Source organism: Catharus ustulatus, chromosome 14 (genome assembly GCF_009819885.2).
Source record: "Catharus ustulatus isolate bCatUst1 chromosome 14, bCatUst1.pri.v2, whole genome shotgun sequence".
Classification (NCBI taxonomy): Eukaryota; Metazoa; Chordata; class Aves; order Passeriformes; family Turdidae; genus Catharus; species Catharus ustulatus.
In genome coordinates, this window is record NC_046234.1 from 13,838,547 (window position 1) to 13,852,929 (window position 14,383).

General features: G+C 50.6%; 1 protein-coding gene across 1 annotated transcript in view; it reads right to left on the reverse strand.

Annotated features, from left to right (window-relative positions):
• GPC3 (glypican 3) overlaps window positions 1-2,700 on the reverse strand; it is a 141,191-nt gene extending 138,491 nt beyond the window's left edge. Inside the window, exon 1 of the mRNA XM_033072664.2 lies at window positions 2,437-2,700. Within this exon, the coding sequence (XP_032928555.1) occupies window positions 2,437-2,605 (169 nt within the window). The 5' untranslated portion in view covers window positions 2,606-2,700. The remainder of the gene's footprint in view (window positions 1-2,436) is intronic.
• Window positions 2,701-14,383: the final 11,683 nt, after the last annotated feature.

Below are 14,383 nucleotides of genomic sequence, written 5' to 3' on the forward strand. Positions count from 1 at the left end.
TGCAAAATGGGGCTCCCAGAAACATTTGTTTTCTGTTTGTGTAAAAAAAAACCAAAAAGCAACAACTAAATCCACATTTTAAACAAGTTTAGTTTCAGTTTCTCTAGAGCAGTGTGATCCATTGGGAAAGGTTCTCAGAATTGATTCCATGGCGATTTATGGCTGGGAACTCCAAAACTTTTTTTAATTGACAGATGTACAAAAGGAAGAAAAGCAATAAACAGATGCCTGGAAAATAGTCCTTGAGTGATGTTCCCCTATTAGAGAGATTTATGCAGCAGCTACGAGGAGAAGCAAGTGCTCTGAAGTGTAATTACCACACAGAGCCATGCAAGATGGGCCAGATCCAAGGTATAAGCAAGCAGTCATTGCTTTAATTATGATCAAGTTTATGTACTTAGGCAAATGTAAAATCCACTTTCGATTTGATATGTGGGAACTTTATCATCATAACAAGCTGGAAGCATTCACTTGAAACACCAGCCCTGTTACGAGATATTGATCCAGCTGCCCACAGGCTCTGCAGAGAGCTCCTTACTCCTCCTGACTGTCAGGGATGCAGCTGGGGCTCACAGGGCAGTGAGAATGTAACTGAGGAACCCCAGCAAGCTGAACCCTGCTGGGAAGGGAAAAAACCAGGGCAAAAACACCCACTGCAATCACAGCCAGGCCAGAGGATGCTGCTGCTTTCTGGGGAAGGATTGATCACGCTGCAGCAGGGCAGCCCCAGCAGCCCCTCAATACAATGGGAGTCGTTCTCCAGGAACCTGCCCACCCCTCCTGCCTCTCCCTGGAGTGTGTAAAAACATTCAGCAAAGCTACTTGGGAATGAAAGCAAGAATCTCACTGACTTGCAAAGAAATGTCTTCCCTTCCTTCTGACAAACAATATTTGTCGATTCAGTGGTGATAAGAGCAGCTCTTTCCCTTTCCTGCAACTCTTCATGCAAACACTTCACTGGAAACTATTTCCAGTGCCACTTCCTTACTGAACCAGGAGACCAAGCCCCTGTGGGACAGACAGAAGAGATGCTGTTCCTGCAGCTAGTCTGAAAGGAGCATTAGGTGTCAAAATTCATATGAGAAGAGAACGTAAGGACAGGTAGGGATAGGAAAGGTACACTCTCACCAGGACTTACATCTGAGCTCCCCTCGTACCTCTCACAGCTCTTGATAAGCTGAGGCAGTCCTACAGACCAAGGGACTTGGGGTTTGCACCAGCAGCTACACCACTTTGCAGTCCCAGCTCCGGGCACCCCATTTCCCCCCTCCCTCTCCCGTGCTGCAGCAGATCACTGCTGAGGGAACTCTTGTGTTCCTGGCCTGTGCGACACCGAATGCAAGGAACGTAACTCAACACATCCTTACTAAAAGCAGCCACCGCTGGCGATGATCTCATTGCACCTCCCCTGCCTGTCACGTTTGCCTGTTATCGCTTTCTTTTCATACTTTGATCAGAAGCTTTCCAGGGCAGGCGTTCTCCGCTGCGTATTGAGCCCAACGCAAGAGCAGCGAGCTCCCAGGCAGCTCCGTAACGCAGCCATCAGAACTGATCCGCTTGTGTACACACGCTCCCAGCACACAGCCACCCACCTGCAGCAGCCGGCATTCCCTAGCTCCCAAAAAGCTTCAAAAGAACCTTCAAAAGGCAAGGGGTTCAAGTATTTCACATTTTAAAACAGGAGTGAGGCATACATACAACAAGCAGCCTCGCAGGGCGTAGGTGGCGAGGTTTGGCGGCAGCCACCTGTAATGGGAACTGCAGAGCAGAGTAGCACCTCTCGCAGCCCTGTCACGGAACCCGCACAGCCCGGGGGATGCCGCGCTGCCCCTTCCAGCCCCGTCCTCGGGAGCTGCGGCAGCCCCCGGGCTCACGCTGGGATGGGGGTTCGGATGCTCCCGGAGCAGCCCCACCGAGCGGGATTGCCTCGCACCTGGCAAACCTCGCGCTGAGGAAAGCGGCTCTGGCGGACCCGGGATCTGCAGGAACGTGACCGGTGCGCGGAGCCTCCGCTCTCCGGCGGGGACACCGCGAGCTCCCGGGGACCGCGCACCGGAGCCCCGACAGCGGCAAGCGGGGACGGGGCCGGCTGGTTCCTCCGGCAGCGCCGCGGCTCTGCCCGACAGCTCCAGCTCACCTCGGCCATCCGGGGTGAAAACCCCCTGAACAAACCGAGCGCAATGAAGACCCGCTCTCCAGCGGGTTCCCATTACCGCGGCGTAACCACAGGCTCCGAGTTATCCCCGCATCCGAGGCGCCGAGCCCGGCGGCCACCGCTACCAAGCGGCTCCCCGCGGGAGATCCTCCGCACCCGCGCCCCGCTCCGCCGCGTCCCGCAGCCGCACAGCGAGCCCCGTCCGCGGCTGCAGCCGCTCCGCCCGAGCGGCACCGGGAGACCCCGGGGAGACGGTGACACCACGGGGAGAGCGGTCTCACCTGGCACGGGGCTCTCGGGCACCCACTTGGCTCCGGGCTGCAGCGCCTGGAAGGCGGCGCGGACCGGGCGGCAGGCGGCTTCCCCCGCCGGCTGCGCAGCCCCCGGGACACCGAGCAGCGCGGCCGCCAGCAGCGGCACCAGCAGCAGCGCTCCGCCGCTCCCCGACATCCTCCCGGGCCACCGGGGCGCTCCTCTAGGCGCTGCCAGCGGGCATGCCCGCCGTGCTGTGCCGTGCCGGGACGCGCCGGCACCGGGAGCAGCGGAGCCGAGCTCGGCCCCGCGCGGCCCTCACGGGGCGCCGGTCCCGGCCCCGCTGCCCCGCCCCGGCCCCGATTGGTGCCCGCCCCGCCCCGCGCGCGGCACCGCCCCGGCGCTCATTGGGCACCGCGCCGCGCCCCGCCACGCCCCGCCACGCCCCGCGCCGCACCTGTGCGCGCCCTCCCGCCCGGCACCGGCACCGATACCGACAGTGATCCCGACCCCGGCACCGACCCCGATCCCAGCACCGTCCCCGGCACCGACACGGATAGTGACCCCGATTCCGGCACCGGCACCGACCCGGCACCGACAGTGACACCGACCCCGACACCGACAGTGATCCCGACCCTGGCACCGACCCCGATCCCAGCACCGACCCCGGCACCGACACCGACTCCGGCACCGACAGTGACCCCCACCCCGCCACTGACACCGACAGTGACCCCGACCCCGGCACTGACACCGTCCCCGGCACCGACACCGACATCGTCCCTGGCACCGACACCGATAGTGACCCCGATCCCGGCACCGACACCGACTCCGGTACCGGCACAGCCGCGGGCTCACACCGCTCTGAGCGCCACTCCCGGTGCCCCCTCGCTCGCTGCTGGACCTGGCGTGGGATGCCCGGTCCCTCGTTCGCACGTGCAGCCTGAGTTCACAGTGCTGCAGGAGTTCACAGCGCTGCATGAGTTCACAGCGCTGCATGAGTTCACAGTGCTGCATGAGTTCACAGCGCTGCATGAGTTCACAGTGCTGCAGGAGTTCACAGCGCTGCATGAGTTCACAGTGCTGCACCGCCAATGAACAGGGCGTCTCTGAAGCCCTCGGCAGCCCCAGGGAGAGCAAAGTTCCACACACTGCACTCGACCCTTCCCGTAAGGCTGAGGGACAGAGAGGGACTCGCCTGGAAACCCCACCATGAGGGCAGTGATGCCGTCAGCATCGCTGAGCCCCCTGGGGCAGCACTGAAGTCTGGATAACCCAGCCTCCAGAATGCCCAGAAGTGCCCCGGGTCTGGGGTGCTGTTGGGAGTGCACAGCACAAATCACCAGAGGAGCTACCTTGGAAAAAGGCAGCTTTACATGAGCAGGTTGTATTCCTGCAGCGAGACCCTTTCTGCACCAGTTTCCAGATGGAGTTGATGGGAATGCCTGGCTCACTGAGCTGAAGGTCCCCCGGGGTCTCACTGACGGGTCAGATTCTGTGTCCCCCAGCTGGAAGGATATTCCAGCTCCATCTCACCGCAAAAGACCCTAAATACCAACATTGCACCCTCAGCTGGAAGGGACCCACGCTCCTCATCACTCAGCAAGCAGCTGTACAAAGTGGGAAGCAAGAAGGTGGGGTGAGGAAAGGCTCTATTTAAAACAGCAAGGGTCGTGTATGAAAAACTGCCAAAATAGTTTTTGCCCAGGCAGTCTCCCCACTGCTCGCCCCCAGCCTGCACCATGCACAGAAAAACAATGATGGAGCAAATACAAGCAGAAGAACAGAAGAAAAATCTATTTAAAATTTCCAGCGCAAATGCAGGATCAAATTATTGCTAATGGCTCGCTACCAGCTCTTTTTCACTCTGAAATTTTGAACAGGGGTGAAAAATGGAAGTCCAAACTGTGTATTTGTTCTAGGAAAATGCCTGCCAGGGAGAGATTGTTAAAATATATTATGGATATGCGTCTAATAAGCTGGAATGTGCAACACGTCTCGTTGGTTAATGGATTGTCGGAGCCTGTTGCTGTCCACAGACTGCACTATTTATTATCCCTTTATTGTTTCTAGTAAGCATGACTGACAAAATTCCCATTAACCGGGCAGCAAAAAGTCCTGCTTTGCAGAAATTGAGAGAAATCCAGAAATTTCATTTTGTTCAGAGGTGCAGGTGCTCCACAATGCAAACTGTGCCTGATTTCAGCAAGCGAAGGGCAGGCATGTGCTCGGTGATACAGATGAGGAGCCATCCTTTACCCATTTTCATTTCTCATGGTGCCTTACACAGAATACCAGCACACAGGCTGCAGCTGATGGGAGCCACATCACACCAGATAGCTACCACACCTCTTCTGCATCTCCTTCATTGATCTGGTGATGGATTTGTTATGTTTATGCAACGGTTTTGGGTACAGCATTGTGTTAAGTCAGGGATCAATTGGACTGAATTGCAGAACACAAAGGCTGGTATTCGAAGCACTCCTTTATATACAATATTGCAATCTATATTATGTTTATGGCCTGAATCACAGTTGTCTAAAAGGCATTCAAGCATCTCCCGTGTTCATCTTCAAACCTGCTGTGTGTCTTTCATTTAAATACAGGAGGCTTGTGCTGCTCCAGGTAAGTACACAGATATTGTCAAGCATCCCATTAGAGCAAAAAATTACACCCAGCACCAAATAGGTGCCATTTAGGTATCTCTGCTCAGATGAGGGAGTGCTTTAGGATTTCAAACAAATTAGAAAACAACATTACTGCTCTTTACTGGATCTGGCTTCGCAGTGGGATCTGACATTATCTTGACAATCTCTCCCTGCAAAAATAAAGTATATTTTTTAATAAGGAGGTGTGTCAAAAGCAAGTTAAAGCTTCTGGAAACATGCAACAAAATCAAGTGGCAGCCGTTTCTTTCAGTCATTCTTCTGAGTTGTACCCAAAGCCTGCTGGCAGGAAGAAAAAGAACTCACGTTTTAACTGGAAACTTTCCCTAATGGAAACTCATTTTCCCCAGTTTTCACTCCAGCATTACTGACTCTTCTTGGGGTAATAAAGGATGCAGCTAAATGGAAATAAAGGGTGAATCCCTTCCCATCCATGGGCCAATAATACTGTCATGTTCTGCAGCATCCCCAGCCCAAAGGATGCTCTCCCCCCACAGTGTCTGCAGAAGCATTCCCAAGGTGACAATTGCAGGCTCTCTGACTTCCATCAGGACTGCAACATCAGCCCCACGAAAATCTGGAGCTATTTTCCTGAGCACAGGCACATCCATATGGCTTGTCCTTTTAATGTGAGGGTAGCAAATGCAGGTTTGTCCTGGAGGAGAAAGCAGAAGACTTGCTCCAAGATCAGAGGCAAAGTCACTGGGTTAGTTGTCTGCCAGCAGATGTAGTAAGAGCCAAGTCATTGTCTCATATCCAAGATGATAATTTCCCTTGTTACAACTGCTCACACCGTAAAAAATTCACTTAATCATCTACCTGCCTCAAGCCTGTGAGTAATGAGAGGCAGGATCGTGTGTAGCTGATTTTATCAAATGCTCTTATGAAGTTCTCCACTGGGAAAACCCTGAATCAATTAAAACACCAAGGAGAGATGTAGGAGAGGGATTCATACTCCCCAGTAGATGCTCACCAGGTTATAAACACATTTCACTTACTCTGTGGATGGGATGGATGAGCTCCATGGGGACAAGGTCAGCTGAGCCATGCCTATAACAGAGGAAATCACCATGGGGCAAGAGAGAAAAGAAAATCCTGGAGCATCTGTTGACACATCTGCATGTGTTTGGCAGAACTGGCAGTCTACATGGGTGTGTTTGGCCTGGATTTCTCATCCTGCTGTGCTCCTCTTGTGCTGTCTGTGGCACAGCTGCATCGCTTGAGATCTTGTAGGTGCTGCTGGAACCAGGAGCTGCAGGCAATGACGTCTTCTCCCTGTCAAAATGACCCTTCCCATCCTATTCTGCACCCTGCAGAAGTTGCACTTTCAGGTTTTCATAACCATTTGTGGAGGAGGAGAAGGGAGAAGCTCTTCACTATATAACAGTGCTTGTACATAGCCTGATGGAAAAAAGAAAAGTGCATTTGCCATGGGGCACTGGGAGAAATGATGGATTGCCAGGTAGCAGACATCCCTCCCCGCTTTGGCAGGATATTGTATTCTGTGTGCCATACAGGAATGCTGATAGATCCATAAAGCATTAGCCTTTTCCTCACCCTAAAAAGCAGTGGCTGATAAATCACTCGCTCTCTGGAGTTTGTTGGGAGCAGATCACACAGCAGAAGCAGTGAAGCCTTCAGAGAGATACATCACTTAAAGACACTGCAGATGCCAATAGGGCTGCACATCAAGAATGCACAGACATATCACTTTCCCTCTCCAAAATTAGATACTTCAGACCTAGAACTTTTTTCTGAGTATGTACTGGTTTCATCACACATCTGAAATGTTTTCCAGAGCCTTGGAAAATCTCTGCACTCCAGTCCCAGACATCTCTTTTTTTTTTTTTTTTACAAAGGGTTTGATAAGTCTTCTCTCCTGTTTAAGGACCCCATCCAGATCCAAACTTTTCCAAATGAGCTCTTAACTGTGGATGGGGCACAGGTTTTGCAGGGGACAGCTGGCTGTATAGCTAACCATGCAGTCACCTGAAGGATTTTGCATCTTTTGTGGAATTAAAAGTGCACAGACACAGCTGGTGTGGCTCAAAATCTCCTCCACACACGCTCTCCATCTCTGGAGAGCCCAAAGCAGAGCATAGCAGGATGAGACACAGTGTGCTGGAGTTAGGGCCACACTGGTGGTGGGCTGCAGCCTTCAGGAGGAAGGATGCTCCCAGCACTCCTCACCACTGCCCGAGCTGCAGCTCCCCTCTCTTCTCCAGGGAGAGCAGGCAGAGCTCCTGAGTACACGAGAATCACTTGAGACACAGCTCTGCAGAGCAAATCAAACAGAAGAGATGGGGGAAAACTATTCACCATGCACTGCTGCCTCTGCTGGGAGCACAGGGCAGGCATTTCTCGAGCTGATATTTTCATTTATCATCTCCTGGTGATTAATCAACAGAAGAGACATCGCCAGGAGCCAGCCCAGAGGGGATCAGCCCAGAGCATTCACCTTTGGAAATAAAGCTCTGCTGACAATTACCAGCCCAGGGCACCCTGCTCACACAGAGAGCTGGGATGTGAAATCAGAGCTGTGGATCAGCTCTGCACGGTGGGAGCAGCCTGACAGCTTCGGAGGAGGCTCGGGGGGCACTCTGCATGGAGCTCCAGGGAGATGCAGCACTCCCAGTCCCCTGCACAGGCTCAACAGCACAGCACAAGCTCTGGAGCTGCTGGAGCAGAGGTGGTGTGGGGCACACACACAGTGCAGGGTCAGAGGGCAGAGCCACACTGGACCTTTGCAGCCCAGGCAGCCCCAGCAAGAGCTGTGGGGCTGCACACACTGACCAAGTCCCATTGCACGATGAGGAGAGCACAGAGCTCTGAGATGGGATTTACAGCAGAACCAATGGAAGTTATATTGAATATATAAATTGTTCCCACTCCAGAGGAGGCCACGATGTATTCAGGTGCAATTCCAAGAGGGCTTTTTTCCCTGTGCAGTGGCACTACAGTAAAACTTGATTTATGCCTTATTAAATTATTGTAATGCTTAATATTATATGCAAAAACTCTGTGAAAAGACATAATAGAGGACTATTTCTGCTGGGCTCATGCAGAAGCTGTCTCCACTAGCATGGTAATGAGGCACTTCCAAAGGTATCAGAAGTGTTAGACTGCTCCTCAAACACCATTTTGTGGGTAAGAGAGCAAATGGGTGACCCAGTGTCAGCTTTTATACCCAATAATCCAATAAATTGTAGGGACAGAGAGTTCCTCTCCCTCACTGACACAGACCAGGAGTCATTGCTGGAGCCAGTGGATTTGGAGCAGCCCCAGCAAGGGAGGAGACCCTGGAGGAAAGGAATGTGAAGCAGCATGAAGAGTCTCCATCCCAGACAGGGTGGCTCTGGGGCTGCCAGAGGGCTGCTGAGCTGCTCAGCCACTGTGCAGCAGGACAGGCACCACCTCTGCTGGTTGACATTTCCCCTGCAGCATCTCCTTCCTCCCCCTCCCTCCCTCCCAGGCTTCTTCTCTCTCATTAAGGAAAGGTCACTGCACTCCATGGCAAGGAGAAAAAATTGCAAACCAAAGGAATTTCTGTTTTTACAGCCACTTTCTCCAAGTATCCACCAAGCCCCTGGGGTTTTAGTGAGCCTCATCCTGCAGAAGTGCCTGATGTTCCCCAGGCACACATTCTGCTTGCAGTGGGGCACTGCACTGTTCTACCCCTCTGCTGCAGACACCTCCTGCTCCCTCAGGCTCTCTTGGCCTATTCCTGCTTGGGGCTTTTCCTGCTCCAGGTCTCCCATCACAGCTGTGTCCCAGAACCCTCCTCTGCCTGGGAGGTGAGGGCTCCACAAGGTGAGCAGAGCTGTCCCTTGCCATCAGCAGCTCCCTCACCATTTGTCCCTGTTTCAGCCCTTCCCCTTGGGAGGGCACAACCCCTTGCACTGTTTTTTGTCAGCTGCATTCATGGCCTGACCTTTCCAGAGGTGATGCCAGCAGCAGCTGTCCAAAAAGCCATCCAAGTTCTCCTGGAACTTCTCTCCAGTCTCAGAGCTCAGCACACCTTGGGCTTTTCAGAATCAGCATCCTCACTTGCATCTCTGAGGAGCCTGGTTATTAAGATTGCATCCTTCCTGCACAAGCCAAATATTAATTTAATAAAAGAACCCAGTAAGATTTAACACTGGTGCATTTGAAGGCATTTCCCAAAGAATAACTAATTATCCTGCTGGACACTCAGGCAGGTTTCACTGATCTGTGGAGGAGGACAGTTCATTGACAGAAGGGAAGTTTTGTTTTAAAAGGAGCCTCACTAAATGTTCACATTTGTCTCATTTCCAATCAGTTAGAATAATGAACCACCTTGCACAGAGAGATTTATTTTGTTTTTAAATGCTAAATCATTCCTGCATAGAGTGCATAAATGTCAGACCTCTCAAAGAGTTCTTCGGGGATTTGGTTTATATTATTACTATTAAATATGAAGCAGAAATTGAGAAGCAGGTGAGTGTGATGCAGAGGTATTTTCACCTGATTACCCCTGTCCTTTAAATAAGACTGCAAAACCCACCTGAACTACGGGTGTCTCAGGCAGAAATTCTCTCCAAATACAGAAATCAGTGTGTGAGCATTTTACAGGAACAGGATAGGAAAGAAAGGGAGAACAAGTTACTGTGCTCCATCCACTGCTCCATGGTGTAGGGCACTTCAAAGGTTTTTAACAAACTCAGGGATTAGTGCAATTAGGTCAAAACTTCTCATTAATGAAGAAGGAACAACGCTGTTGACAAATGACTCCAGAGAGCTTGGCCAGCACTGGAAAAAGTAAATAGAAACAAGCCCAAGCTTGTTATTTGTAGTGCTTTGGGCTTGTTGAAATCAGTCTCCTGGTACTGGAGGTGTGGGGGAACCTGACTGGGCAGGACTTGGAGCTGACTCTGCCCAACACAGGATCCAGAACCATAAAACACAGAGAAGAGCAGAGACTAATACCCTGTCTGGGGGGCATTTCCAGTGCAAGTGGCATTTTAGGACATCATTTTAACCTCAGCCTAAGTGCAAGCATTTGGAAATAAAAGTGACCACAATGTATTATTCACTGATCTGTTTTAGAAAAGAGTGAATAATTTAAACAATACATGCTTAGAGCTGAGTGAATTACCTCCCCTTGCCCCCCTTTCTCTTGCTGCACCTTCTCTGAGGCCAGCAGTAAATGTCCTGCTGATTTTGGCAGCGTGGAGCAAGCAGCATTCAGGTCTTACCCATGGCCTTTAGGGATTTTTCACCATTAGTGACCTGGGAAAGAGTAAGAAGGAAGATCTTAGGGAGAAAGAGTCCTGGCTCTATTAGAAACTGCTCTCACAAATGAGAATTGCTGTCAGTCAGCAGTATTTAGTGCTCACAAAGTGAGTGTGGGTGGCTTTGGTTTAGCCTCCCCTGGAAACCAAGACTGATTCAGCAAGAAAGTATATTCAGTTTAAGAGCAAAATACTTCATTTTTGTGTGACACAAAGCACTGAGCCAATACAAGCAGACTCTGCCAGTCCAAGCACCTTGCGAATGCATTAAAGGTTCACTGAGTTGTGCAGAGTTTCTGCCAGACCAGGCATTGCCAAGGGAGCCTGTCCTCACTCAGAGGACAGAAATCCTGTCACAGAGACCTCCCACTGCCAGCACAGCTCTCACACCCTGCACCCAGCAGCACCCAACCTTTGGGACCCCTAGCCACAAAATGACAGCTCCAAACTGCAAAGCAATGCCATTAAATCAGCCCTGCCTGCAAACCCCTGCCTGAATCCAGCCAGGAGTTTTAGAAGATAAAAACTTGAGTACAAAAGGAGTCACTCTTCATCTTGTGCCTCTTAAGCATCTAAGGAGGGAAGAGCAAGCAGAGATGAACTCTGAAGTGTTGGATTTAGAGTGCAGAAGCTCCACTCAGATGCCTCCAGACCAGACAACCTTGGGAGCTCCTTCCCTGCCTGGCTCCCACACCTCTCCATGGGGTGATGGTTTCACTCTGCTTTACTGGGACAGGGAGGAGATAAATCCATAATCCACTGAAGAGGATCAGCAGTGACCACACAGAGGTCACCCTGACACCTTCCTCAGTGACAGCCCAAATGGACAGGGCCAGAGATGTCCCTGTGAGATCCTGGGATTGGCATCAATTAAATACCCTGGGGAAACCACATCCTTTAGCAGCCTGTGAGAATCATGAAGAGGGTCAGGTTCCTACCTTGGGAAAAGGCTTTGACAAAGCAGCTAATTCCCACTGGCTGTGCTCAGGCTGCAGCTGCAACACCAGAAATCTCCAAGGTTCCACGAAGATGAAGATGCCATCTTCATTTCCAAATGGATTTCCACATTTATTAGATATTCCTGATAGAAATGTACGAGCAAGACAGATCCAATTAGTTCATCTAATGGTCTTGCATGATGAGATTGGCCTAACTATCTGAGCACAGGATTTTGCACAAATGAAAGAGCATTCCCATAAAATAGGAAATTTAATTTAGCAATTTGGAAAGAAAATTGACAATCTTTTGAGAAAACTAATAGCTCTTTACTATGTAACATAAGCTCACCTATCTAGTGTGGAGAAAACATATAAAGCATTAAAGAAACAACCCTACCACTAAATGTAATAATAATAATAAAACCTCCTCAAATTATTTCTTATTACCCTTATTACCCTTTTTTGTTCATTTTCAGACTCTGCCAAAACAGGGACTCTCTGAGCTTCTGACTGATAATCTCAAAAATCCCTCAGGGAGCTGAAAATGGCACTCACCCTGCAAGCTGCCACCCAAAAAACAAAGGGACATTTTCTGCTTTGCCACCGAGAAGGTGCCCCTGGGGCCCAGATCATGGCTGGTGTGAGCTGCCCAAGCTGCAATTTCTTGGTGCTGTTGGCTGAGCCATGCCAGTCTGTGTCTTTTCTGGAAATATTTGCAGTCACTTGAGGCCTCTGTTTGAGGAGACATTAATCCATAACCTATCAGATCAGCAGCACTGGGTGGGTTATCTGCCCTCCCATCACCACAGTTTCAAACTGCCTCTTATTGCACCTGTCCCTCACCCATTTATCTGGGGGCATCCAGATTCAATCTGAAAATGTGACAAGATAGAGTTCCTTCCTTCCTTCCTTCCTTCCTTCCTTCCTTCCTTCCTTCCTTCCTTCCTTCCTTCCTTCCTTCCTTCCTTCCTTCCTTCCTTCCTTCCTTCCTTCCTTCCTTCCTTCCTTCCTTCCTTCCTTCCTTCCTTCCTTCCTTCCTTCCTTCCTTCCTTCCTTCCTTCCTTCCTTCCTTCCTTCCTTCCTTCCTTCCTTCCTTCCTTCCTTCCTTCCTTCCTTCCTTCCTTCCTTCCTTCCTTCCTTCCCTTCCTTCCTTCCTTCCTTCCTTCCTTCCTTCCTTCCTTCCTTCCTTCCTTCCTTCCTTCCTTCCTTCCTTCCTTCCTTCCTTCCTTCCTTCCTTCCTTCCTTCCTTCCTTCCTTCCTTCCTTCCTTCCTTCCTTCCTTCCTTCCTTCCTTCCTTCCTTCCTTCCTTCCTTCCTTCCTTCCTTCCTTCCTTCCTTCCTTCCTTCCTTCCTTCCTTCCTTCCTTCCTTCCTTCCTTCCTTCCTTCCTTCCTTCCTTCCTTCCTTCCTTCCTTCCTTCCTTCCTTCCTTCCTTCCTTCCTTCCTTCCTTCCTTCCTTCCTTCCTTCCTTCCTTCCTTCCTTCCTTCCTTCCTTCCTTCCTTCCTTCCTTCCTTCCTTCCTTCCTTCCTTCCTTCCTTCCTTCCTTCCTTCCTTCCTTCCTTCCTTCCTTCCTTCCTTCCTTCCTTCCTTCCTTCCTTCCTTCCTTCCTTCCTTCCTTCCTTCCTTCCTTCCTTCCTTCCTTCCCCTCCCTAACCCTCCTTCCTCTGCTGCCCATGCCCCGCAAATGGCTCCAGCCACGTCTCTGCTCCCCTCTACCCCCAGGTTTTCTCTCCAGAGAGGAACAGGATGCACAGAGCTGATAGCCCTACAAAATGCCTCTTTCTTTTAGGCTGTGCACACCAACAGCAGCTAAAGCTGTCAAGCATGGCATTCACATCACCTGCATCTTTAGGTTCCCCTAAATCCTCAGCTTTGCCCTTGCTGGGGCCACCTGGAGCCACCCAGTGCAGTTCCTCTGTCACAATGCCAGGAGCTGAGCAGATCTGGGGCTGTACAAAATAAACCTCCTCCATCCCTCCCACAAATCCCTCGTTGGCACTTTCCCCTGGACCAGGCAGCAGGGCAAGATGCTCAGAAACAACATTCCCCAGCTGAGCAAAGGAGAGTTTGCCTGTGATGAGAAGGTTTGAGGCACTCAGCACCAGATGCAGAGCACGTGGCACCCGTACGGGCTCGGTGATGCACGGAGATATTTACCTGACCACTCAAATCAAGGCAAAGTGTTTCAATAGCTGCCAAGGGCACAGAAAGTGGCCTCAAAGGCAGAGCTAGAGATTTCTCATAAGCAGTGAGAAGTGCAAAATTAAAAGCTGTGCCAGTGTTTCTGCACTGGATTTTGGGTTATGGATTGTTACAGATTAATCATGTATCTGTCGTGCTTGGAGCATTCACATCCACCCTCGGCTCATTCTTGAATGCTACTTCTGTTTTCCAGGTTGCAACAACAGCAGAAATCCAAAAGTTGGTCCCACAATGTGCAAAATTACTGATTTCTTCAAAGAAAACCTCCCCCTCCAGCTGCCCTGCTTCTCTCTGTTATAATGTGTGGAAAAGGAATTAATTAGCCCAGGCAGCTCTCTGGTACACACGTGAACTCACCACAGCCCATGTAAAACCTGCTTGGAAACGCTGGCTTAGCAGGCAGGCAGGCTCTAAATACAGCTGCAGATGGAATCCCTGAACATTCCAGTGGTAGTTCTGAACAGGAATAACTTGACATTTAATTCTGGGACAATAGTGAAATGTCAACATCTGTTGTGGAAATACAGTATAATTATTAAATTGACACCACTTGCATTTTTTAAGGATGTGGTGGTGTTAACATCACACTGGGATCTGCTTGGACAAAGCCATATTGAGCTTTTATTGTTTAAGTGAAAGAGAGCAACTGTCCAGACTGGAACAGAACAGCACCAGGCCCTGCTCTGGGCAGATGCATTTCAAGGATGGAGACCCCACCACTCCACCCTGCCAGCTCTGAGATTGCCATATCCAGATTTTTTGATTGCTCCAGCCCCTAAATGCATCACCCACAGCCCTTAGAGAAAGTCTGTAACTACCATGGAGACCTCAGACTATCCCAAGAGCCTCTCTGGGATACAGCAGAACACACCAAACCTTGCTCAGAATTTATATACAAATCCAAAGTCTTTAACAAACTTTA